The sequence below is a fragment of the Scophthalmus maximus genome, chromosome 5 (genome assembly GCF_022379125.1).
Source record: "Scophthalmus maximus strain ysfricsl-2021 chromosome 5, ASM2237912v1, whole genome shotgun sequence".
NCBI lineage: Eukaryota > Metazoa > Chordata > Actinopteri > Pleuronectiformes > Scophthalmidae > Scophthalmus > Scophthalmus maximus.
Window position 1 is genome coordinate 20,837,501 of NC_061519.1, and position 27,323 is coordinate 20,864,823.

The 27,323-nt window shown below is 43.4% G+C and overlaps 1 protein-coding gene and 1 long non-coding RNA gene across 5 annotated transcripts in view; one reads left to right on the top strand and one right to left on the bottom strand.

Annotated features, from left to right (window-relative positions):
* LOC124850039 overlaps positions 1–319 on the top strand; it is a 4,543-nt gene extending 4,224 nt beyond the window's left edge. The window contains exon 2 of the long non-coding RNA XR_007030810.1: positions 1–319. This exon is cut by the window's left edge and continues 2,330 nt beyond it. This is a non-coding gene — a long non-coding RNA (uncharacterized LOC124850039).
* Positions 320–4,685: 4,366 nt separating this feature from the next.
* The window catches only part of pde1cb (phosphodiesterase 1C, calmodulin-dependent b), a 74,440-nt gene continuing 51,802 nt past the window's right edge, over positions 4,686–27,323 (bottom strand). For all 4 annotated transcript variants that reach the window (XM_035634927.2, XM_035634926.2, XM_035634928.2 and 1 more), the window contains 15 exons: positions 24,716–24,829; positions 23,517–23,699; positions 22,109–22,175; positions 21,432–21,548; positions 20,859–20,999; positions 18,722–18,822; positions 17,802–17,930; positions 17,249–17,350; positions 14,360–14,480; positions 12,313–12,394; positions 12,004–12,124; positions 9,906–10,081; positions 9,275–9,517; positions 8,427–8,489; positions 4,686–8,152 (listed from right to left, as the gene is read on the bottom strand). In XM_035634927.2, coding sequence (XP_035490820.2) covers positions 8,133–8,152; positions 8,427–8,489; positions 9,275–9,517; positions 9,906–10,081; positions 12,004–12,124; positions 12,313–12,394; positions 14,360–14,480; positions 17,249–17,350; positions 17,802–17,930; positions 18,722–18,822; positions 20,859–20,999; positions 21,432–21,548; positions 22,109–22,175; positions 23,517–23,699; positions 24,716–24,829 — 1,780 coding nt within the window. In that variant the 3' untranslated portion in view covers positions 4,686–8,132. The remainder of the gene's footprint in view (positions 8,153–8,426; positions 8,490–9,274; positions 9,518–9,905; positions 10,082–12,003; positions 12,125–12,312; positions 12,395–14,359; positions 14,481–17,248; positions 17,351–17,801; positions 17,931–18,721; positions 18,823–20,858; positions 21,000–21,431; positions 21,549–22,108; positions 22,176–23,516; positions 23,700–24,715; positions 24,830–27,323) is intronic.

Sequence of the window (27,323 nt, forward strand, 5' to 3'; positions counted from 1 at the left end):
ATACCTTCATATGTGTGAGGGCATAGAAAGTGCCGTCACGGCTGAGTTCTGTTTATCTTAAAACCCTGACATGTGCAAAAATGTAAATTGTCCAGGTGCCGCTCTGCCTCCGTGGTGTAGTTCCACGTCAAAAACAATGTTTGAGGCTTTCTCCTGAACCACTGATGCAAAAAAACCAACAATTTCAATTCAGAAGTTCTGGATGTCACGAGGGCTCAACTGGAATTATGGCTTTCGAAGGTTTTGTAGTTCCTGCAAATTGGTGCACAATAGTTTTTCAAGTCAACTGAAAATAAACTATGAAGAACTGAATTCATAACAAGTTCATTTACCCCCGGCAGTTCAACTCCACCTTCTTCTTCTTCCCTCTATTAAGCGCCACTGTTAACGTTGGAAATATCTCAACGTGACACCAAGCCATCTGTGTTTAGCCAGTTTTAGCAAGAACGAGCAACATGTCGTCGTCGTCGTGTTCAATTGCTCTGAGGTTGTTTTAAAGTGAAAATGGATGAATGGCACATCGCAGCAAAAGGGAACGAGGACTGATGGACGGCGTTTTGAAATGATTTGAGTTGTTTTTCTATCATCTTCTGGTCAATAGGGTGGATTTCACAAAGGTGGAAGAATATTCGAATGCTTTGGTCTGATAAAAGTAAGACTACAACAGCGTGGAACAATGTCCTTCTTTCAAAGTCCTTCCTTGGATAAAAATATAGCAGAATTACGAGCAAAGTATACGTAAAGTAACCAAAGCATAGTTGACGCTTTATGTACTCGTGTTTACATATACCATGGATCATCACCTCTGAAGCTTGGATGTGTTTTTGTTAAGTGTCGGCAGTTTAACTTTAAACTGGATTTGATCCAATTCATGATGGATCAAAAAGATTTCTTTCACATGATGAACTGAAAAGCAGTGACCTAGGAACATTGACAACCGCACAGCTTGTTCTTAAGTCCATGAAAAAGAGAGACTTTTTCACAATTTCACATACTTATTCCGCCAAAATATGCGAAATAACTATGGCTGTAAAATATACTTCTCTGTAAAATGTGGAGGAGTGTAAAGTAGCACAAATACAGATACTCAAATTAAGAACAAGTACCTCAAAACAGGAATACATATACGTAGTTACGTTCCACTAGTGCAGGATGATAACTCAGTGTCAGCACCAATCTCAATTAACTTGAACACAATTTCTATCGGGATTATTGTTTATAATCCATCCATGCTCGAGAGGAGATTTTTAACCTTAACAGCAGATCTTCCTCTGGACACATCGGGGAGCTCCGTGCCCTCCGCGACCTGCATCATCTGCTGAGTGTCACAATGCTGTTGCCGTGACGGGGGTCCGCGCTGCCCCTTGTGCCCACCCGAGGCGGTTACAGTTGGCAGCCCCGACTCCTCACCTGACAGGCTTCCAGAAAAAGGAACCACTTGGCTGCCAGCAGGAATAGCTTCCTCCTGTTCGGGGGTCAGCCCCGAGTCAAGATGAGGGAAGCTTGGCTCTTTAACAGTTGGGCCCATTCCCGGACACGCGAGCAGCTTGTGCCACAGGGGCCTTTGATTCTGGGCTCTCGATCAGTCACTCTAAATAGAGCTCTGTGCTCTTTCCAGTGGATAGACGGGGTTTTCATTTTTATGAAACGCCTTGATGTGTGATGTCTACTTTACATGCTGCATGACGTGCCCGTGTGTAGTTAAGTGGCATTAAGTGGCAGAACATGCTGCCACGTGTGGTTCGGTGACAGCACGGATTCCCAGAAGGCCAGTTGCACTGTGGCGTCAGTGTGACGGCGTCAGACTTTATTTTTTCATCTTCGCTTCAGAGCTGAAAAGATAAATCATTTACTTGGTCAGCAATTCTGGCCTTTGATTCATTGTTTGATAAAAATAAAATTAGAGCATTTGCTGCTTCTCTTTCTGACAGTAAACTGAACAATGAATATTGTTTGAGTTTGGGAGGTTATGGGACAAAAGCAATTTGAAGATGTCGCCTTTGGCTTTAAGAAATTCAAATCAATAAATTAGACTATTACAAACAATTAATTGAGAAACATCTGAGCAGATTAATAAATGATGAGAATAATCTTTATTTGCTTTTCTCACTGTGTTTCTCTGCCAATGCCTCAGCGCTCCATCTGTAGGTTTACAGGGAAATAATAACGCTCGTTTTGTTTTCGAGTGTGTGTAAATATGTATACATATATATTAAAAAAATTGTAATGCTGAGTTCTTTCTTCCCACAGGTGTGGCTGTTTTCCTTTTGGTGAAGGAAAAGCAAAACCTCATTAGCAGGTCCAGGGAACGTCAGAGCAGCAGTTCCCGCCAGTGGCCATGTGATTGAATTACACAGAGCGACTCTCAGGGCGCCAGGTAATGAAGGGACATGGAAGTGGATGCCATCACACCATCAAGTAGTACTGGAGCTCAGCCCAGGCCCTGGGACAGGAGGTGGGGTGGAGCACAAATACCGACACACACACACACACACACACACTGTGACATGCAGGCAGGGACAGACATGTCGTCTTTCTTATGCTCAAAATGCAAACTTGTAGCCACGAATCCAGAAGAGGACTCGAGATAAAGTTTATGTTTCTGTAAATCAGCAATTTTCATGGCAAAAATGATGGAACCGCCACAGGACAATCACACACACACACACACACACACACATGTGCCTGCCTACCCAAGCACTTTCGCCCGGAGTTGCAAAACTCATTTGCACTTTTTTAACTTCCAAGCCTCTCCACTATTTGACAGAGTAATGACCAGAAAAAAAAACGTGTAAATCAACAGTGAGCCTAAACAGGAAAAAACAAAAAACACCACAAATCGCACTCTGCAGCCGCATGAAATACCTCGGCGGAGCCAAAAATAAGCATTAAACGCTCTTTAAAACACTGTTGATGGCTTTTGGTTACAGGCAGTCCCCATTCCCAGGCCTGGCAATGGTCTTTTATGGCGAGGGACCTAATACAAGATTTCTGTTCTAGTGCAAACACAGTGGCCATGGGCACCAAGGAACAGCTGCTGTATAATTGAATTAACATTCGCCTTCTGCTCCAGCACTCAGCGCTGTGCCGAGAACTCGTACACATCCCTCCACCAGCTCCATCAAGCTGCCCATGAATATGCATGCTCCTTGAGATAGAAATGCGAGCTGTGTCTAATGTTTGTGGAGTTGCCTATATGGGGGATAAAGAGCTATACGCCGACTATCTTGGGAGAGTGACATGGTATACATCAAGTCCATCGATCACTTTTAGTGTCTCCGGGCCCCTCGGAGGCTCTCGGCTCTCAGCTCCAGTGGAATTTGAAGTCTCACAGAGACATCTAGTGGATAGTTGACCGTGTGTCATGTTAAAGTTAATGCACAATACGTACTGTAGGCTACGGCTTCCACGACATTTATTAGTAGTTCGGTCATCATTCGGATGTAAATCTGCAGACAGGGACCAGATGTGCCTATCACAGATTTAATATTATGGCCTGTATCCCACCGATCAGCCTATACCATTGGGTTTGATACTGTACATGCTTTTCGAATTTACACAAAACTATTTGTCTTGAATGTTTTCAAATCTAATTAGATACGATCATGGATGGATTGCTGAATTGGGTGAGGGGGCAAGAGCCACGAAGAGATGCAAAACAACGATAAAATGACACAAAATGACCACAATCAGACGCACAACAATATAAAATGACCACAAACAGACTCAAAACAATATAACATGGCCACAAACAGACTCAAAACAATATAACATGGCCACAAACAGACTCAAAACAATATAAAATGACCACAAACAGACTTAAAACAATATAAAATAACCACAAAGAGACACAAAATGACCACAAAAAGTCACAAAACAATATAGAACAACCACAAAGAGACACAAAATGTTTGCGAAAAGACACAAAGTGACACAAATCGAGCACAGGGGTTGAACACCTGATATAATATCCCTGACATACAGCTTCAGAAACAACTAATGCAATTTTAGTTTTGCACTTGGAAGATTGATCACGTTAAATGATGATTCAAAAAGACGGGTTAAACTTAATCATGAAATATCTGACTGTTATCCTCAGTCGAGCTTGACAAAAAATGTGTATCCTATGCTGAGGTGATCAGTCGAATGATCCTTTAATCAATAATGCCAAACATGCTTGTTTCTAAAAAATGAAACTTTTGCTCATGTCTCCCTAGAGGAAGAAATATGGGAACTATGTGGTTAAAAAAAGGATAAATGGAATTTCTTTTTGAAGTCCCAGTTGGTCCAGAGCCAGTCGTCCTCCAATGTCCAAGACAACTTGTGTCCAGACAACGTTTGAGAACATTCCATGAGCATTTAATAGATTTTGTCATTGAGGGAGGAGACGTACTGTAGATGTAAAAACCAAATGATGAAAATGATTATGTAAAGCAAGTTTGGGCGACTGTTCGACAAAGTGAGAAATTAAATTGGACGGTGTCACCCTGCGCTATTAGAAACTGTGATATGACTCGATTGTCTCCGAGCCCGCCGAACTCATGCAACTGTGTTCGCACGCGGGGCTCCTTTCTCCCCTGGGACGAGTGAAAATGCCCATTGGTTTGGAGATCGCTGAAAATGGCCCTCTCTGATGTGAAACCGTCCCCTGTGGTTGTAGCAGAAATGAAGACAGGCACACGTGATCTGAGCCCTTTGAGTCCAGATTTATTGATACGACTGTGCAGTCACAGAGCATGGTGGCACACACACGGCCGCCTGGCCGGCATGGGACGGTGACACACACGTGCATGCGCATACATGCGTTCGCAAACACCCATTCACTCCTGTTCCCCTCCGTCTTTAGAGGGATCGAGCAGAGGGTACACCACCTCGTTGTTGCTGTTGGTTTATTTTTATATCTACCCTGCCGGTCAGTTTGTAATTAGACAAAATGTGAGAGCTGGATTTTTAAATCTTATCTGATATGTATTTTCTTTCAAATTTTGGAGGTGAGTATTGTTTGCCCAGCTGTCCATTGCGTCACTATCTCCCTCTCTCTCTCACTCACTCACACACTCACACACACACACACCCACACACACGCACACATCTCATTATACTCTCATCGATAGAGCTGGTCACAGTGAGGAGATCAGAAATGCACATTGAGTTTTAGCAGTTTTCGCACACACACACACACACACACACCCTGACACACTCTGGCTTTACATCCATCTAACCTCAGTGAGAAGAACAGTTTGAGATCAGTCGTTGGAGAGTGACTCAGACCAAACGAGGGAAACGAAGCGTCGGACAAACAACAGATAATCTGTTCCATAGTGACTGTTACGAAACACCACGTCTTTACATAAATACAGCTATGTTTCCGACTATGGTGGGTATCAATGCCTGTTACATAGTGATACAGTTTGGCGATCACGGTAGCAGGTGAAAGCAAACTACAAGACATGTGTTGCACATGTGTTGGTCCCCCTGGTACAGAAAGTGACGCTTGACCGAGTGTCGGGCAGGCTATTTTGAGGATGCAGTAACTTTTGTTTTTGACCTGTCATCAACACACTTAATGAGCTGTGAACGTTACACGCTTGGAGTTTCTGAGCCACGCTGAATTTTTCCGAGTTCAGAGCCGGTGGAGTAAAACACACCGTACAGATACACAGAGGAGAGACACATCTGGGGGGGGGGGGAAGAAACACGTTGAAGACAAACCTTTTCACCTTTCCATCCTCTGAGCCCCAAAAAATGAGAAAACAGTTCAGTAGAAGAAAAAAAAAACAAAAAAACAGACACAATTAAGCACAAAAAAGGATTTTTTTCTAAATGAAAAAGCAAAATGTACCATTATAAATACCATACGTCTTCAACATCAAACCGCTGACTTTACAAAGGGATTTCCCAACAGTGTCTAAATTAAAAAGTGTTGACACGTGACTCCTTTAGTGTGTAATAACGAAAGAGGATTTTAAACTCATTTGTCTCACTGTACCCGGAGCAGCGCGGATTCAAATGACATCACAAAAATGTTTGTTTTCCTACAGGTGACAGGTGTGAAATGGAAAGTACATATATAGGCACACATTCAGCCAGCTGGCCTGCTAACCACCGACTGTACATTTTAGGTAGAAAGTAGCATTGCATGACAAGCTGCTGTGTCTCAGCACGATACTAGTGTTCCTGTTGTAATATAAAAAAGGGGAAAGTGTATTAAAACAAAGAGGTTAAAAAATAATTCATAGTCCCTACAGTTTATATATAAAGTTTTAGGTGTCAAAGTATTCACCATTTTTCGTAACCCCACATATACTATACATATCATCATATTATGTGTAGCAGTATACACGTGTACTGTATACTTTAAAATAATTTTAAGGGCAAGAACTTGGTCTTGGCGGAGTTAATTTAGGGAATTTCAACAAAATAAATGTGCACAATTTTAGGGAAAACCTACCTATAATTATGCAAATACTGCCCAAACGCTTGTTTTCCTTCCTTCCGCTTGCACGTCTTATAAGTTTATAGTAAAAGCTCAACCAGCGGCCGCAGGGGTTCAATATGTTACATATGCACAGTAAGCTATATTTGCATCTTCTATACACAACATTACAAGCCTTTTTAAAACCTGGCAAACAACCAAGAAGCAGGTACAGTTTGGACTCAGCGTCGGATGCATCACGAAAGCATGATGGATTCAGCCGGCTAATAGGTGTACAAGCACACTGTAAACATTCAACGTTACACCGACAACACAATGTGAAGCTGCTGTAACATAACTGCGCTGCGAAATCAAAATGACACACGTGTTCAAAATTGTTTTTTCGTCAAATTCAGCGACGATGGCTGACTTTTTGCTACAGCTTCAATACACATAAGAAGGCATCCGCCAAGAAGACGTCTTTTGACAACTAAATGACATATATTGTGAGGATATTAGACACATCTAGTGCATGATTCGTATAGGACAAACGCAAAACAGGTTTTTTTAAAAAAAAGAAGAGATTTCATACATTACAAAATCTTGAATGCATTCGAGTGTGTGATATGTCTTGAAATGCAAAGTTTGCATTCTAATTTTTGGACATTTTCCACTACAATATCTTATATTATATCCCAAAAATAATATACATTTTTGGATTGTGGAATCATAGGATTTCTACTCCTTCTCAGATCCATACATGTACAAACTTTCAATATATATACAGTACAAAGGAAAAGAACACACACACACACACACACAAAAACCTATATGAGCCTGGCTGCGAGGAACACGGAGGCATTGAAATTGCACATTTTCTGACAAAAGAGCTGAAAAAGTAAACATGTTTCGGGGAAAATGAGCCACAACCGGTGGAAAAAAAGGTTTGCAACAGTCTATCAAACACGTGCGACTCCCAGCGGGAGTTTCCAAAGAACAAACTCTTCTTAATAGAGTAGGTGTGTTTAGGAGAACTTTAGGAGCTAGGAAAATAGTGGTTCTGTAGACCCTATGAATTTAACCCCATTGTACTGTACACATACTTATACACTGTACATGCTGTGTAAAAGTCCCTCTTAGTGTGCATTTATCCTGCAATTTCCACAAAAAAGCACTTCTGTAATAATTTAAAAGGACTAAAACAAATTACAGCAACACTTATAAATGAATTTTAGATCATCCTTTACTTTGTGATGCTAAAATCTAACAAACGAGAGCTAAGTGGAAAACATATTTAGCAGCTGGAAAAAGGTGGAACTTGTACGATGGCTACATGTCTGTTGCATTGAGTAAAAGATGGCAAAAAAAAGAAAAGCAAAGCGAGATTGTTTCCTCTTAACCCCACCCCTCAACTTTAAGGTCATTAAATCTTCGATATTGTCTGAATCAATACGCAGGGAGTGAGGTATAATGCACACGGGTAGAGCCACAAACTTGCGCATACAATAACGCAGGACAATAAACATGGGAAAAGTACAAACAACTGATCGAGAGGACAAAAATGGAAGTGAAGGTGTGAGTTTCTTGGTGTCCTGTAGAGGGCGACACAGTCCATCTGATAGAACTTCCCCTCTGATGTCGGTCCGAGCGAGCTCTTCCAGTCGAGTTTTGAAAATAGGTGTGTGGCCCGATGTTGCTGTGATGATCCGCAGCTCCCTTATTCCATCTCAACCTCCGCTTTGGGGAGACAAAGATATAATAATCAGGGGAAGATTAAACATAAACAAACAGATATTAAGAAGCTGCTGACATAGGGAATCATCCCTTTTCTCGTTCCTTTCCCTTAAGCGTCTTTAAAATATAATCGAATTGTATGGAAAACTGTCTTTGGAGTCCACAAAGTCCATTAATGTACTAAAAGTATTTCTGTGAGCATATGGAGGAAACGCAGGGACTGTTGATCGAAATTTTGGTGGAGACATGAAATAAATACTTGTGTCCACAAACTCACCATCGTCACTTTTGTTCTTGTTTTCATCCCCCACTGGAGATTCAGCCCCTTCAGACAACTCTCCTGAGAAGTCAAAATAGTTAGTGCTATTTGTTGGACTCTTACACATGAGAGTTCACATAAGCAAACAAGCAGGAATGGAAAATCCTGAAAGAATCCAGTCCGTTTTGAATAATCTCTGACACCCCACTGACCACTCACTGGATCAGTCATTACAAACCCAAAGGAAGTTATTTGTAATTCTACTGGAGAATCCCAAAAAGTCAAAACGACCCGCTGGACAAAAAAAGAGACGAGACGAGACGAGAAGAGACATAAACAACATTTTCAGTTTGTTTTTCTTTCTGCATTGATTCAGAACATTAAACATACTTTTCCTTTGCAAAATGAATTAAACTGATCATCAATCCATCAACACAGGCCATTAATAGAAAATGTCACTATTCTGATGATCAAAAAATGTATTTCCTTAATTCCCAAATCGGATGATTTGAAGCCTTTCTGACTAAAGTTCATGAGAGTACTTGGGGATATCTTTGAATTTTGGACTGCTGACTGGACAAAACAAGACATTTCCACTTTTCAGCCTGGGTTTTAGGAAGTTGCAAGACCGGACGAGATGATTAATTCATCCCCAGAATGTTCTATTATGGAAATAATCATTATTTACAGCCCCTAGAATTAAATCCAAGTAGGGGGACAATATCAACTGTTTTCACTCATAATAGTATGAACACAGGTTAGACTGATAGAAATGTGGATTACTGTCACATTCACCACAGATTTGTGTCATGTCGGTTGTGAACCAGCCATGCTATGATAGGATGACACGGTCGGGGGGAATATACCGTTATGTAGAGGAGTGTTCTTGTGTGCGGTGCTCCCGGCCTGTTCCCCCTCGTCCGTTTCCCCCGTGTCGCCGTCTGGTGGTCTGCTGACCTCAGGCGACTCGGGCGACTCGGGCGCCTCCCCTTCCGATACGTCCTCCTTCGCTTCGGGCTCTTCTGATTCAGTGTGGACGTCCGGGGGATCCATGGTGTCTTCCAGCTGGGCTTGCTCCTCGGCTTCCTTTTTAGCTCTCTCCTCCGCCTCTGAGGTGGCAAAGAGTGTGAGGGCGGGTTAGCATACAGTGTTGTGAGTGTGTGTGTGTGTGTGTGTGTGTGTGTGTGTGTGTGTGTGTGCCTGTTTACTTGTACCTATGTCTTTGTGAGGACCATTATTGAGTATAGACCTTACGGAGTGAGGACATTTTGGGAAAGTAAGGACATTTTGGCCAATCATCACTTTTTCAAGGTAAGATTTGGTTTTAAGGGTTAGAATTGGGTTTTAAGTTAGGGTTAGGGATTTAGTTGTGATGGTTAAGGGAAAAAAAAGACTTTAAGGGGTTAAGAAACCCTTAAGATTTTTAGGGGTTAAGACTTTAAGGGGTTAGAATCACGTTTTGGTTCGGTTAGGCCTGTAGTATGTGTAAACGGTTACCTTTGGTCGCCTGCGTTTTCCACCTCTCCCTGTTCTGATAAACCTCCTCATTCCACAGCGCCTTGAAGTTCTTCATGTCCAACGTCAGCAGAGAGCTTTGGCCTGACGAGCTGCTGTCGGAGCCGATGCTCTTCACACTGTGCCTCTTCACTTCATCTGAGCTGAGGCTGTTGAGACTGGACAGACCCACATGGAGGCAAGAAGGGTTAAACAAGTCGAGTCCACAACCGATCGCGGCAATTTGCTTTAAAACTCGAACTCCTACTTCCAGTCACACTAATGCAAATATGTACGTACAGACGATATATATATATATTTGACCTTTTCCAAGCGTACTCTCGTCTCCCATGTCTATTGTAAATAAATATCTTTAACATTATAAAAGCCGCTCCTTACAGCTGAACAACTAGCCTGGGTCTCGTCGTGTTTTGACGTTTTCTTCAGTGTCGGTGATGGTTGTCTGTACAATGCAAACAAGGTGGTCTAATTGCCAATTCGGCATACTTTTAATTGTAAATGTAAAATAACATAAAATGAGGCTTTTGCTATGATTCTTGTTCACGTTCTATTAAACCCCAAATTACCAACTCATCGGAGGTGGGGGGTCGGAGTTGCCTTCATTTCCCCCTAAAATGTAAGACTTTTAAACCTCCGCTCTGAGTGGAGATTTCAAAAGGCTGCAGAGAAAAAAAGTCTTAGTTTGCGCGGAAATGTTCCAATTTTTGTAATATTTTGTAACAGAAAACCTTCCAACTAAACGTGCATGGGGTTGAAAGACGTGGGTATTTAGGAGAAACAGGATGTTGTTGTTTTCTTTTTTTTTTACATAAAAGTACATTATGAAATTCCTGGAGTACCCCTTTAAGGTGTCAACAATGTCACTCCAAGTCGTCACGTGAGGGACAGAAATGTCTGCACCAAATTGCATGGCCGTCCCTCCAATGGATGTCACAACGATTTACTTAAAAGCACAAATATCAACTTCTGGCACTACAGGGAAATTCCGGAGATCACTGAAGTAATCACTGGAGTGCCTTCTCCAAGACATGAAGCCACAAGCCTGCATGAAAAACACGGGCTTACAGACTCAGAGGCACTTTGAAGAAGAAGAAGGAAAGACCAGGGGATAAACAGAGGCAGACAGTGAGCAGACGTAGTTACAGATGATTGAAAGCAGCTACAAACGCCGCGGAGAAGCAGTCGGAGGAAACCCATAAGCACCCGGGTGTGCCCGTAGACAAGGAAACCGCAGAAGCGGCACCACTATCTGCGATTTCCACTCGGTTAGCTTCGACTGGAGGCCCACTGAGCGATGCTCATCACTGCTGTTGGGGAGGGCGGCGAGGCTGATGTCGACACGCAGGTGCGACGGATGATACAGAGGCAGACTCCCCGAATGCCACTTTATTTTCTAATCATCTCACTTCACAAGAAAAGAAACATTCAAACAACTGGCACACACGCGCACAAAAGCTCTTCCAACGGATCTCTCGCTGAACAGTTCGAATGGAAAAGCAAGTGCAATGCACTCCCTTATCCGGGCGCTCTCAGACATGTCTTATTTAGTGCGCGGCTGCCGCAAAAGTATTGGGCCAATTAGTTTTAGCCAGTGGAAGTGAAATCACTTCCTTTTGTGTCTCCAGAATCGATTGTGTATGCCAAACCAGCGCTGACGCCCCGTTCGTGATCAGGGGCGGCGCGGCAAACTTGTCTAGCATCTCTAAAATATCAATTTCAAGGTGTGTGGCTCTGCCTGATGAAAGGTGGAGACATTTACACGCACAGAAATGGATTACTCATGGGAGACTCATCTGCTGTTTTTTAATACTTTCATTAGACATGCTGCTATTGCAGGGGAGCCGGCGAGGTTCAATCACGTCATCGAGCGCGTCGTTGGCTCGGAGCGGTTGTAGGCCTCGAAAAAAACGGTAAATTCTCCATCCCTGATTAACCCGGCTGGTTGATTAAAAATTGACTCGAGATTTGCATAACGTCACTCACTTTCACCTGCTCAGTCCTGCGTGTGATTTCCTCTTTTTTTTCTTTTTCAAACTGCGAAATAATTCTCTGAGCACGAAGAGGAAGTGCTGCAGCTCACCTCGAGCGTCGGAAGCCGGCCAAACCCGAGTGGGAAGCTTCGTCGATGAGCGGGGTGACAATGCGCTCCATCATGTCCGTCAGCACAGTGAAGGTGGGCACCACGATGAAGTCTATGAAGCCTGGTGACAAAGATATTGGCAAATTCAGAACACAGCGTCAATGCGCGCATATCTATATTCCCCGCTGTAGAGTTTCATGCAGACAGAGGGGAGGATAGGAAACTCGGAACGATCACTGTGATGCCTGTGATTGAGTATGTGTGCACGTGCAGGTGTTGCACGTAGGGGAGGGCTGAACCGGCACTCACCGATCTGGGACTGCGCCACCATTGTTGACTTTCGGTCGCAAAGCGGAGAGAATGGCAGCCCGAGCTCGGCTTCTTTGTCCCCCTAGAATCACAGCGGCTTCCTCAGTCGGAATCATTCTCAGTCTTACCAGAAAAATGCTCCCCATCCTCCAGACACACACACACACACACACACACACACACACACAGCTCACTGTGCACGCACGCACTCACTCACTCACAAAAACACACCATATGCTCACACTTCCATCAACAGGCTTTTGGATTTGTCTGGCTCCCGCCTCGAGTGCTTTTGGGCCACAAATGTGTTTCATTTTCTCTTCTGCTTTGTCACAAACAGATGAGTTGTGGAGTCGGGAGGCAATGTTCTTTGGAGAAGCTATTTATCGGCAATTCACGTCCCCAGAGACAAAGGCCTCGTGAAGGCAGCCACAATAACAATAGTACTGCTAATGAGAACAATGTGGATTAATAATGGGAGATATTAAAGCCATGCGGCACCAGTTAAACGTCTGTCCGTCTTGCTGACACTAACTATTACACAATTGTATTTATAGTCAAATGCATTGTTTTGTCGAAGAGTTGATGTTCTCCATTTTAATCTTCCGTGGCACTTGTCATGGCGTCATTTTTTTTTTTGAAATGACAAAGAGCAGAGTGTCTGTAATTACACTTGATTGGAGATGACTGCATATGTTACTGATGTAAACTGCGTTGGAGGGTAGATTTCTGCCATAGTGCCCAATAAGAGCAATCATTCCCTAATATCGTCATTATTTTAATTACCAGTGTTACTCTGTGCAACTGTTCTGAAAGAAACTCCACAATCCTAAACAACAGATGAACATCCAGAAGCGATGCTGGAAAAAAAAGAAGCTAAATCATCGTTACTTCAAATCTAACGTTTTGTCTTTTTAATGAGCCAGAAGAACCGCAAAGGAAAGAAATATCATCCAAATCAGACTCCGCGGCTCCGGTCGCGCAGAGACTTTCAGAGTCGCTGGGAAAAGCACTGGTTTGATTCAAAGGCCACGAATTAACTTTCGATTTCCACTTTTTGAGTCAGTGCTGTTAAAAATTCCTTCAAGTCTTCAGGAAAAAAAATGGACATGTAAAATGACTGCTGCTAAATGGACCTTGTGGTGGGATTTGTCAACAACATGAATGATGTCTGTATTTTATTCAGATGTTGTTGCGCTCGAGGGCATGCTCGCTTAATGGCGTGGTTTACTGTTTCCCAAGTATCTTGTTTCTGTCTAAAACTGTTTTCAAACTCACGGAGGTACGTGAACCATTCATACCCAACGCAATATGAGCCAAAAATCACTCAAATCTGATCATATGACCACTTATTAATATATTATATTAAATTTGGCTTTTTTTCCCCAGAATATTATTATCTGCACTGTTCATTTTGATGAAGTGTCTATACATCCCTGTTGGTAATAATAGAAGAAGTCACAACTTATCCAGAATCATCACATTTTTAAGTTTTCCTCAGAATCGAACAGATCCAGTGACAGTTGTCTGTTTGGGTCCACTGGTGTATTGGAAACAGGAACAGCTAGTAGTGAGGTAGTTGTGAGTTTCACTGACGTCATTGTGGTGAGACTATACTGATTTCATCCCTCAAAGCCCCACATTTATGGGAATTGTTGTTCCAAGACTTAGATCATCCCGATTATCCCCAAGTAAAAGTAGGTCGCAGAATAATATCGTGAGTGACGAAATACATAAGACGTGGTTACGCCGATTTTGTTCCGGGTGGGTCTGAATTTGAAAAACCCTGCATTGTAATATCATAAAAGATGATTCCAATATTTAGTCTACCTCCATTGATCTAATGCGGATGGACAGATTACTAAATTAAACATGACAAGTGAACTGTGTTGTACAGTTTTTGTACACAGTTCTGTGTAGTGTGTGTAGCCTCTGAAGAGCGTGTCATGTCCTCTCTGCACGCATCACATCCTCAGACCACTGGGACATTCATCGGACCGGTGACCCGGGCCTCGTCTCCGTGACCCGCCCTCGTGCGTCGGCTCACCTGCCTGAAGAACTCCTCCAGCAGGGAGGTGGTCCAGCGATGGTGCACGTCCCAGCTTTTGGCGGGATGGCTGATGTCTGCTGTGTGAAGCAGCAGGGAAAGGGCTTTGGGCTTGTCAATGCTAAAAAAACCAAAAAAAACAGAGAAGATACACAATTTTTGGAACTGAAGTCCGTCAAGGAGCAGTGTTGATTTGCTGCTGTTTTATTGAATGGTTCTGTTCTCCTGATTTAAAAAAAAAAGATCTTAACTAAGTATGAGTTAATGCATCACTCCCTTTTTATTATGATTCATATAAATCACCACTGGACCAGCTGTTTAAAAAAACTTTTACAAGACCTATATCTGTCTAATCAAGGTGTTTCAGATGATTCTGCATTAAACACACCTCTCTTTGGCAAAAAACAATCTCTGGTCTGTCAATCAATGTCCGATTAGTCAATGTTCTGGGAAAAAACTTCATCGTGAAGACAGACAGTACAGACGCATCTGCAACAAGGTCATTGAAAAATACCAATTGACGAAAAGGATGAAAGAACATTCTCAAGGTACTGAGTGTCCTTGGTCGGTCGTACAAAAAAAACGAGAATGGAAATAATGTGACACAGCTGTCAACGTGTCTACAGCAATCTGTGTACAAGAACAGCACAATGAAACCTGGAACAAGTCCCTGAGAAGGGACACTTTTCTTTTAAATATAGTGTTCGGGCGGTTTCACACTTTTTGATCTTCAGGATGTGTGCTTCAGCACAGTCAGTTTAAAACAGAATATGTTGTTTTAGTAGGTTTAGGCTAATTTGATGCCCCGGATTCACTGGAGACAGCCTCAACTTGTCAAATTGATGACACACGTATGCAAAAACATTTGCCCACTGATGCTAATTACAGCAACTACAGACAATATCGATTAGAATATGCAAAGAAAAATACACATACTCAAAAGGAAACCCCGACACCAGCGAAACATATCCATCCAACTAAAAACATTTCGGAGGGGGTGGACCTTCTCATCACACTGCCTCCATTAGGCTAATCAGTGTGAAGATGCATCATCTCACCTCATCAGACAATCTGCGGCGTCTGAGATATGACCTGATAACCATATCAAAACATCACGCGTAATGGACTGCACGCGCACGGCAGACCAATATGGAAAACAGGCGCACACACGAAAACACGACAGCCCAAGGTTAAGTGGAGGTGAGAGGAGCTCAAATGTCCTCCTACTCCATTTGTGGCAGATAGGATCGTGAAGTGCACAGTAAGCAGGCCCGGAGCACGCTGGTTTAAATTACTCCACATTAGAGTCTATTCAGCGTTAGAGCTTCCAGCGGACTGCAATCTCTCAATAATGAGCACATGTTCGTGTGTGTGTGTGTGTGGGGGGGGGGGGGGGGGGGGGGGGGGTGGATGGAAGCTTGCGTACCTATCCAACAGTGGACCTCCAGGTCACTTCAAACCCACCACCAGTCAACTTTTGAGCCGGCAGGTGGTGCATGAGACGCAGTGCATACACTGTTACATGGGAGGATTATGCCTTTTTACATGAATACTTATAACCTGTTCGCCACTCGTGCTTTCTTCCCGTGACATAACCGTCGCCCACTGCAACCAGAGGCCGAGCACTGGCGCCTTAAAGTCACGAACAATCCCGCCGCGCCACCGAGCGCACAGGAGCTTCTCTATAATGCAAGGGGAGCTTTGCAGTATTCAGGTTTTGGGTGTTGGGACAAATTTCACTGAGCCTCGGAAGGATACAGATCACAGCCCCCGAGACTTCCCAGAGCAGTCACTGTGAGGTGTCTGGTCAGACAGCTGACCCTTACTTCCGAGAGTCTTTGGCCGTTTGACCTTGAAAGTCCATGCCGATACTTGACATGGAACTCCAGCACGTTCCTCTTACTCCCTTGAGCTATACTTCTCAAGTTGTTGCCTTTCCTTTGAATAGTGGAATTCAAAAATTTTAAAGCACCTCAAAAGGATCAAGCCCACGACCGCTTAATCTTTCCAACAGTCCTCCGACTCCCTGAGCTATAAATCGTCAGCGATGCCTCGTCTATCTCTCGTTGCCTGTGAGTCTCTTACTCTCGATGCAGCACTTCAACGCACAACATGATGCCTGAGGACGTTTTGGTTTTTTTAAAATTTCTGAATGCCTCCGTTGCCACGCCTTTCCTCTTGGGAGAGGGTCGGCCGCTGAAAAGAGTCCAACTGCACTGCGCAGTTTCTAGTTATCAATTACGCACTGTCATGATTCTTCTGGATTGCTGCGCCTTTTGGCCACTCCGGCGCTAATACAGCGCGGTGCTACATTTCCAGTTTAATGTGAAAGAGCAGAAAACATTCAAGAGGCTGAACAAGCTGAACAGCTACGTCCTGGCGATAGCAGCCAATTACTTTTAATTAATCGACTAATCAACTAAATGTTGCGGCTCCACGCGACGCAATATGTTTGTGTACTTGTGATTACATCATTAGTCCTCTTTATTCTTCCTGCCATTTTTGCCACCTCACTGATAGGCAATGGAGCACATGTGAAGCGTGGCTCACTCTTCCACTCGGGAAAATGTTTCAACAAACAACAAAAGGCTTTAGGTCGAGTGTTCGTTGGGCGCTCGGCAACCCCTTCCTCATTTTTGATTCTCCGTCTATTGCAGGTGCTTGACCAGATTTCAGATTTTCCTTAGCAGAATATAATGATTTGCCGACAGAGAACATACATATTTATTATCGCTCTTCTCTCGTACACTCTTCAGGGCAGGGTTAATTGGGTTGTAAACAGTGGGTGGTTAGTAAACAGCAGCTGATTGCAGGGTTAATGGAGATTTAAATTGCCGGGGTGAGGGCAGGGGGTGTGAACAGCGGTGGGGGGGAGAAAAGGCGACTGACCCCTCGGGCTGTTGCAGGAAGTTCTTCATGGCCTTGACCTGCTGGAAATGGCAGGACATGTCCGTCGCCAGCACCATCTCCACCACCAGAGCCCGCAGCTCTCTGGATGAAGACAAGGGAGAGAGGAGAGGGAGGAGGAGAACGTGAGCCATGATGTGACGTACAACCGCCCGTCGAACCCACACAGGTGATGAAAGCCAACTCATTTCGGAAGTCGCTCAGGTAAACGAAAGCAGGCAACGCGCGTCTTTGAGAGCCGTTTATGATAATGTGCCTGGACAAGAGCCAGCCTATGCCTGGGATATTGAATATACTTTGCCACTATATTCAGGACGGAGCTGTCAGACCTTGAAGGTTGATTCAAAGTTTCCGATTTTGACGCCAACAAGAACAGTTGTTCTTCTTAAAAACATGCCTGAATAGGTGACTTGTACTGCTTTGTTTTTCTCACTGTCTCGACCCTTTTCTCTTCTACATCTCTGAGTTTCACACTCCCTTTGCTGTCATCTTCAGCTTCCATCTCTCTGTCTGCTGAAGCATCTGTCTCTCTGACCTCCAGTCGTCCTTGGACAGGTTGTAGAGGATGTTCATCTCGTCGTCGTCCTGCAGCAGGCGGTAGGCTGCGCTGACATGGTGACTCTCCAGCACTGAGCGGTCGTTGTACAGGATTGCTGTGTCCGACCTGCCAGTCAAAGAGAGAGCAAAGTCCTTCATTGGTTTTATGTCGGGAAATCAGCATTAAAGCATTAATGAAATGTTGCTGTTTCTGATGATTAGGTGTTTTGGATGCCGGACAATGCCAAAGATCTCAACTGTTTTCCTTTTGGAGTTTAATTTATTGGGTCAATCCCCTTTTATTTGAATTTGCATGCAGCAGCTCTGTGTCTGTATGGCAGCCATCACTCTTTGCAGAGGGTGCATGCTGAAAATATGTGGATAAGATGCTCTTGGTGCAGTCTGGCAACTGGGTAAACCTCCAGCAACATGCTGGATGTAAGAATTAGGCTCTTCAAATTGTCTTTTTAATTTTAATTTTGAGGAGGTCTGCTGTAAAAGGGAAGGCTCCAGAGGAAGAGAAATCTCAAGGATTTATGGATTTCTTATGCTGTCTCTAAATATCTCTGTGAATATGTATTCACCGGATATGCACAATAAAAAAAAATGAATGGAGATAATAACTTTTTATTTATTAATTTCATAATAATTAGCAGCTAATGTGTTAACTCTCTCTCTCTCAGTTTGAGTTCTCATTAAAGATAATGTCAAGATGGAGGCTCAGAGAACCAAGTTGTTTCTCTCTCACTCTTTTTTTCTTGCACGGAGCTTGGTGTTCATTTGGACTCTCGTCCTGCCCCAGCGCTTTTTTATTGCACTGCAGGCGATCTCAGTGTGAATATAAAGGCCCCATGCTGTAAATGAAAACATTGATCGGGTGAGTCAGTGCCGTGCATTTTTGATTTTATGATCCATTACCTTGTCTGAATGTGGAAGTTGTTTGTGGTCCCCGTGTGCTCGTAGTCGTGCACTGCCGCCGCAAAGATCATGGCAAAGATCTCTAGCTCAGTCAACCAATGCTGAAGGCAGAGATAGAGGAGGGGGCGGCGAGGGGAGGGGAGGGGGAATGAATGGGAAGGTGAAGATAAGGAGGGGGATATAAAGAGGAGCATGCAGAAGAGGGAAGGGTGTTGAGGAGGGGAGGCATTGAGATGGAAAAGACAGAGACATCCGCGGGAAAGACGGAAGGGAAAGTAATGAACACAAGAGCAAAGAATGGACAGAAATTACAGAAGAGAAATGAGAAGCCAGCGAATGGAAAAAAAAAAGGGAGAATGCGGGGGAATGGTACATCATGTCATAGAGATGTGGTGGTGAAAAGTGATGCAGAGGATGCAGAGAGAAGCATTTGGCGTGAGAAATACATTACCGTCAGGGATGAGGGGAAACAAATGGGAAGGAGGAGACAGACGAAAGGTCAGAGAAGAAAAAAGGAAACTTTAGATAAGACGAGCTCTATTGAGAATCCCATTTTAATCCGTCACTCCAACACTCCTTCTCCGTTCCCCTTTCAGACGGTCTTCTGTTTGCTTTGTCGCTGTTATCAAATATAAATGAAAAAGTCAAGCTCGCTTTAAGTTTATTGTTGAGGTAATGTTGTCACAAGGTGAGGCTGCAGTTTCCATCGTCGATTCCCATTTGAACCTTTTTAGGTGCAATTTGTGACTTTAGTGAAGCAGAGGTTGACGATGAGCAACGGTTAAAAAAATAAATAAATATTCAAGTTGGAACCAGGAAATGTTTTGTATTTTTGCTTAAAAAATAGTAAGTAGTAGTTAGTAAAATTCAGGCGCAACAAGTATAAAATAAGTTAAATGCACTGACAGAAGCTATCAGCAACCGGTTGTTGTCCTTCTACGAGTGCCTTTATCTCTCAGCAAATAAAAGTAAAGAAGTGTTTTTCCTTAAATTTTCTTCTATTTTAGAAGAAAAAGCTAATTATGAAACAAAGTGTCACACGGCACGAGCAACATGTGAACACCCTTGAGCTAAAAATATGGAAATGAATGATGTCGTACATGGACGTTCATGCTTAACCTGTGAGCGTCTGCAGCGACCTCACACCCGTGAGTGGGCATTTTCCTCTGAGATGTGCATGTTCTGAGTGCACTCACGCACACACGAGAGGAGCAGAGTCGATATTGGTGACTAATCAGCAGTGGGGGGGGGGGGGGGGGGGGATTCATTAAGAACGCGGCTGATGGGCGCGAGATGCCCGATCCATCCCTCAGTGGGTTTCCTCACGGGCCTTCTTTATGAATGACCTGTTGATCGTTGAAATAATGGAGTCTGGAGGGCCGGAAAAAAATGATAGATGCTCTTCGGCAGCTCTCCCGGGAGTCCGTGGCTCTGGCGGTAATATGGTTTACTTCAGGAGGCACTGGCCAAAGAAACACACCGCGACGACAGCTGTCGCGGCCACCTTATTAAGGTGATTAAATAAAAACAATGGGACCGGGGGCGGCCCGCTGGTTGGCTGGCTGCGGACTTTGAACTCAGCCAGGGTACTTCAAATTTCTTTCTTTTTTTTTTTTTGGTGGGAATAAATGCAGCATCATAAATGCCCTAAAGCCATTCTACAGGGAAGGATATACAGGTCACCAGATTAAATAAGAGGAAGAAGAACAAAGGCAACATGAAATACGAGGGGTAGAAATGAAGCAATACTGTAGCAACAAATTAAACAACAGAAAAGACATTTTGACAGTTACGCGTAGAAATGTGGCTCGATGTTTTTCAAAGCTGCCCCGAGCAAGACTGGGATGAAATGATGGGGTTCATTCCGGGGCGTCTCTGTTTTAGTTCGTGAAATAACGCATCTTGCACGGACTCTCCAAGGAAAAAAAAAGCCACGTATAGAAGCTGCATGTCAAGCAACGCTGCAATTAGGCTAGCATACATCCGCTGACAGAGATGCTCTGCACGCCATGCAATCGTACTCCGCCTCAATTCGGTGCGTTTTCTTGCATGGGAGCAAATCCAGCATGTTGGATTGGGCTTTTTCTGTACAGCAGACACTCAACAACATCATGTCCTCCGACGTGTGCACACTCACCACCATGCCGGTCTTGAGAAGCAAGTAATGAACAGTCTGTGTGACATCAGCAGCGTGCATCAGGTTGTGGTAGGGGTTTTTATGTTTGCTGTATCCCACTTCCAGGGCCTCAACGAACGACACCACCGCAGAGATCGGGATCTGACGGCAGACAGACGGACAGCGAATGATTCCGACAAGCTATGAGGCGTTTCAAACCTGTGAGCATATGCAATTTCAATGTGCGCACCCCCCACCGCCCCCCCTGAGAATCTGGATCGTGAGTCATTGGAGATACTCCAGGACTAGGCTCCTTGGAGTGCTGCAGTGTCCTCAAGATGCTGTGGAAAATGAGCTTCAGTTTCACACGGGACTAAGTGTATTCAACCTCCCCTCGTGTTATGGTCATCGCTGAAATGCAACCACATAATCAAAGACTTAATCAAAGAAAGAGAGGTGAGTTTGCCCACTTCAAGTAAATCAGACATGGCCAGGGTTGTCATCTGCACTCGTTACTTTCAGTGTCTCCTTTTAATGACATGAGCACAAGGATGTGCCAGTGACCGTGGCACTCTATCGTCCCTGTGACTTTACCTTGAAGCGGCTAATGAGGTCGTATCTTGTGAGTAGCTCGTAGAATATGAATTTAAGTGCGTGATCCCCGCTGGCCACATTCAGAGCGAACACGTCAAACGACCACTTGTCAACATTCTGTGTGAGGGAGAAGAAAAAAATGACATACGGACATGTTTCTCCTAAAACAATGTAATTCATCTTCTTCAGTAAATACAATTTAAAAAAACCATAATGAAGTTACACAAAATCTATACATGCTGTTTTGTTTTTTATATTGTCAACCCTACTATGAACCACTTCAGGATATTTTACCTGTTACTCTGACACGTTATGTCTTTAGTATATCTGGTCTTGGAATGGTGTGGAATACAAACATATTTTAATACGAGGATAAACTGTAAATGAAAACATTATCTGTAAACACAGTTTGCAGATCATTTTGTCACCCCAGGTTGCAAATCACCTTCACTGTTAAGGTAGAGTGTAAATAGCCTGAAACCACATGTACGTTGCAATAAAAACAATTTTTTTCCCTCCCCAGGCTTTGTGGAAATTAGGCCCGTTTAGAGATCAGTTACTTGTGAATAACTCAGGATAAGTTGATTCTGGCATGTGTGTGTGTGTTTGTCTTTGTGGGCATAGAGTTATTTCATATCTGTGTGTTTCTGCTTGGAGGTGTGTGCATGTGTTAATACCTTAAGCACAGATATGACAGTCGGGGGGTAGCTGAGTCCCACCATATTGGAGGTGCGTCGGTACATCCTGTTAGGATGAGATAAAAACATCAAATGAAACAGCGCAGACCGTAAACACCAGAGGTTACAGCTCCGGTCCCAAAACGCAGCATGGGAGCTTCCCCACCAAGATTCACTCTACCCTTCAAAACCTTCAAATCAACACAACACAGTGTGAAACTGTGCTGAAAATGGTTCCGATTGGAAAAAGCAAGTGCAATATTGTTTTTGTTTTTTTAACATGCCAAAGATTTAAAGGGGCACGTGTCAAAAAATGAGGGAGCGAAATGTGGATATAATCACAAATGCAAAAACAAGCTGAGTAATTCCCGATGAGATTGAGCTGCGCATTTAAAAACTTTTTTCGAAACTGCAAATGTAGAAAAGTAAATGACTCTCCGCCCCCTCTGGGCGGAGAGTCAGGCCCCGCCCCAGGTAACAGCTCGCGTATCTGAGGCTCACCAATTCCAGCAAATGCACGTTGCGTGTCCGTGTGTGATAAAGCAAGCGCAGCCTTGAGGGGGGGGCTGGAGTCACTCGGTAAACGATTGTGCTTAGCCAGGCCTGCCAAGGGAGTAATAATAGATGGTCGACTCATGTGACTCAGTCACTGAGCAGAGGAGGCAGATGCATTTAAGACACATGGGAGTTTTAAAAGGGGTCACAGCATCTTTTCAAACTGTCAATTTGGAAATATTTCCCCCATTGTTGACGCTGCAACCAGTTTCCCTTCATTTCAGCTCTGTAATCAACAGTGACCTTGAATTTTTTTACATGGCAAATTGGATAAAGTTGGATGATATAGTTGTTGGAGTAATGGACATGGCAGCTCCGTTACCTTGCTCACCTTTACTCCTTCGAATCTCATTCATCCAATTTTTGTTGTATACCGTACCATTCATATTTCATCATCAACACATTATGAAGACCTGCATAAAGTCTGTAATTTGTTATAATATTGAGTTAAAAAAAAATCCTCTAATCTTGCCTAGATGATGAAATCAGAACTAATTTGTGATGGATGATCAAAAATCAAGCAAGGCCCTATATATTTTTTCAATTTTCATATCGAACTGAAATGAATTGAAAAAAAAAAATGGCAGTAATGTAAAATGTGCGTAAAGCAAAAGCACCAGAACCTACAAGAGCAGTGTAGATGTCCATTTATTATGCAAAACCAAACTAAAGCTGTTGATGGAACTGCTTTAAGCTGCTCTGGGCTACAGCGGTTGATCAATGATAGATCGGCAACATCAGGTGAGTAACTATAAAGGTGATAATCCATATGAATTCTGACTTCATGCTTGAGAGTAACTGTAGTTGTGTTCTTGTGCATCACACACACACACACACACACACACACGTTTACCTCTCCACAAATATGCCAGCCTGAACGGCATGGACGATGCTGCGGAAGCGAGGCTTTTCTTCATTGCGTCGCAGCATCAGGCCCATCTGGCGGGTGAAGGTGGAGGCCAACCAGTCCCGCACTTCTGAGGGCACCGACTCCGACTGGATGTCGCTGAGCTCATCCTCTGTGTCCACCAAACGTCTGAAAAGAAAGGTGAAGGGAGGGGGTTGAACAAAGACAGGAACCAATAGAAAAAGAAATGAAGAAAAGGAAACCAGAGGAGACCAGAGGCTTGCTAGAATATTTATCTTTTACTGCAGGTCTGCTTTCACAGGGGATCAAACCCAAATCCCGGCGCGGTCCGCCAAATAATAAACGCCTCTTATGTAACAGCGAAACATCCCAGGCCTCTTGAAACGCCACGATGCCGAATTCAAATCCAACTATGTGATTTAATTCTCTACAGCCATCCTGTTGTGTTGACATGTGCGGGGGATCAAGAGCAAAGCCTTTCGGTCTCCCCCCTCTGAACTGAATACATGCTCTTATGGCAAAGGGAAAGCGTTCGCACCGCACCGATAATCATGCCGCTACATGGATTCGGCACTGGGCAGTTCATCATCCTCCGTCCTGGAGTGGTCATGCCATCGCTGGCCCCTAATCTGGCGGGATCTCGGCGACGAGGGCCTTGCATAATTCCATAAGCCGTTTCATATCTCTGATTCATGGGCCTGAATTCCAATATTGACATACAATTCTCAGCCACAGCATTAAAAACCTGCTACGCAGTAAACACAGGTGACACATTTCAGGAAAAACCTGAATAAACGATTAGAGAAATATCCACACGGGGCATGAGGTGTCGCGGAGTAGTTTTAGTAAGAGAGTACGGAAATTATGTGAATCCTCTGCTCTGGCAGTCGCAGTCGCTGGATCTGAACCCAATTCAACACCTAAAGTGGAGTAAATGTAAGTAGAGTGAATGCAGATACATACAGATTCAGTCTATCATTCGTCATGAAGGTAAAAGTTTGTGTGACAAAGCAGAGATTTAATGGATTAAAATAAAACTAAGAATTACAACACAGCTCAATTGACACACGAATGCTTTTGCTTTTCTTTTCCATGTTCTTGCTTTTATCTGTTCTCAATGAATTGACCTTGTTAATACGTGTTTCATTGTAGAAAGCTGAAATTGTGGGGTTTGTTTTTTTTACCTTGTCTCCTCGACGTAAACAGATTCCAGCACCGACGCCGCATACTCGAGGTTTTTCTTGAGGTCAGCGAGGGAAGCCTCTCCTCTCTCCAACTGCTTCACCAGACATCTTAATCTAAAACAGAGATTCAACAGTCATTTAACAAATGGAATTACCCCGCTGCCATCTTGACATGATGAAATAATTGCAACTCATATTCAATTAATCTGGTCTGGGTCTCTGCTGCACGAGGACAGATTGAAAAAAGAAAAAAGGAAAAAAAAAGAACATCTCTCTCTCTCTCTCTCTGTCTAAATTACAAAGTGAGACAGCAGCATACAAAAATTAAAATTAAAATTGCTATAAATCAAGACATAAAAGTACAAAATGATCAGAAAACTCTCCAACTTTCAACATGTGCAGAATATTCTCCATGTTAACTGAGATGAGTCACTGTGGACTGAAAAGTTTTTCATTTTACTTGTTATTTTAGATTAAACTTTCTGCTAACATCAACACAGTGTTATCTACCTCCAATAGTTATGGTAAAAGATGAATGGACTGTATTTATACTGTGCTTTTCTAGTCTAGACCAAAGTGATTTACAGTACAAATCACATTCAGCCACTCACACAGCGCCGCTATTTGCAGCTATCACACATCATTCGTACTGTATATGACAAGTCTCGCCCAAGGACACTGCGGTGCGTTGACTGCGGGATCGAACCATTGACATTCCAGTTAGTGGACGACCCTCTCTACCTCCTGCCATGTCATGTTTACTTCTAGTCCATTTAAGCTCAAATGGTGGTGAGGTGTTTGACGGATGTACAGTAGGTGTGGCAAATTTCCGTAGGCTCATGAGAAACACTCTGATCTGTCAACCGCAGGTGAAAATAATAACATTAACAGCGGCTGCGTGCCATCTACTGTACACGTGCCGGCTCCTGAGCTCTGGTGTTGTGCCCGCTGCAGCACTAATGGGACACTTTAATTGGAACGGAGCCATCGATGAAATTATTAGTTGCCCTTGTGCTCTTCCTGACAAATCAGATCATCTGCTGTTTGACAGATCTGTTCATTCTAAAAAAAAAACCCCACTGCAGCCTTTGATGCCTGCAGACGCGGGACTCATTTGCATGAGTATGTGCCATTTAAAATTAAAGATAGCTCTGATATTGCAGTTTCGACGTGCTTCTTCTGTGTGGCTTTTGCCACCACTGACATCTCCCTTCTATTAGCCTGCCTGGATATATCTGGCAGATTCTGGCTCAGATTCTATTTCAGCATTTCCGAAAGTGCTCTGTAAGGTTATTGTCACTTTCGTGGTGGCATACATTCGTATGCAACTGCTGGTCTTGTCCGGGTTTTGATAGTTCTTTTATATGGCATCACTGGGAGTTTTAAAAAAAATATAAAATGATGTACTATAGCTTTAACTGAACATTTATCTAGTTATTTTCAATAAATTGAACATTTGAGTAATACAGTACAACACTGCAAAATGGCTGGTATCAAAATTGCAATAACACCATCTTCTCTGTTTCCATTTCCTCGATACAAATTTGTTCTGTGCTATGAATCAATTTCTTTGTTTTTGTTTTTCAACAACAACAAAAATAGCAGCAAAGAGAAAAGCAACTTATCATGAAATTTCTGCACAGTGCAAGCTCTCGCAGAATACCACCTGCTGCTGTGCTGGAGGTCATGAGCTCCCTTTCACAGTCGATGCCCACAGAGGCTACGCTGGTTGTTGAATTATTAAGCAGAAAGGTGGGAGAGTGGAAGGCTTCAGATGCTTTCATTGATTACATTCCCTGACAGCGGCTGCAATTCTACCGAGTGAAGCGTTTCTGTGAGGAAAAAATTGTCAAATATTAATGGACGCATTTATTCCTTTTGTTGTCCAAATGTTGAGACCGCGGCCTTAATGTGTGTCGTGTGCAGGACACTGATTCGCAAAATGTTATGAGATCACATCATTTTCCGAAGCTCCAGCAGACCTGCATAGGATTTGAATGATGAGGGACGACCTCAAAAATAAGGGAAAGCAATCTCACTTGTTTCTATCTGGCTGCGAGGCTTGAATGCTAACCTCTGACACGCTGTCTGCTGTGCAATAATATGAGGCAGGAAATGCTGCAAGTAATTTGGGCATTTCTTCCAGTCTGCTTCTGTAAAAGTGCCGCACAGTCATAATTTCCATATTCATGCAGAAAGGTCTGGTGAGATGTTAAAAAAAAATACATAACTAGAGAGAGAGAGACAACAGCCATGCTGGCAGCTATGTGAGGCTGACGCACAGTGCCTCACTGGATATCTGGATAAAAACACACAATAACACAAATTTTAAGGAGAAAATGTTTACGATTCATCCACTCCACTGAATGGCTGGTTTTCATGGCAATCCTTTCCATTGGTTGCCAAGATATTTCAATGCAAAAAGAAAAACGCCAAGCTCACGGTGTCACTAGAGGAAAACTCAGCAGATCTCCAAAGTCAGTAGGGTTCATCCTCTGAGAACCACGAATGTCTGCACAAATGATGCTGCTGGAGAAAGGGAAAACTCCGAGCTGCTGCTGGTGTCAGCGGATCAACGGTCATCAGAATTCATCCTACATCCTTCGTA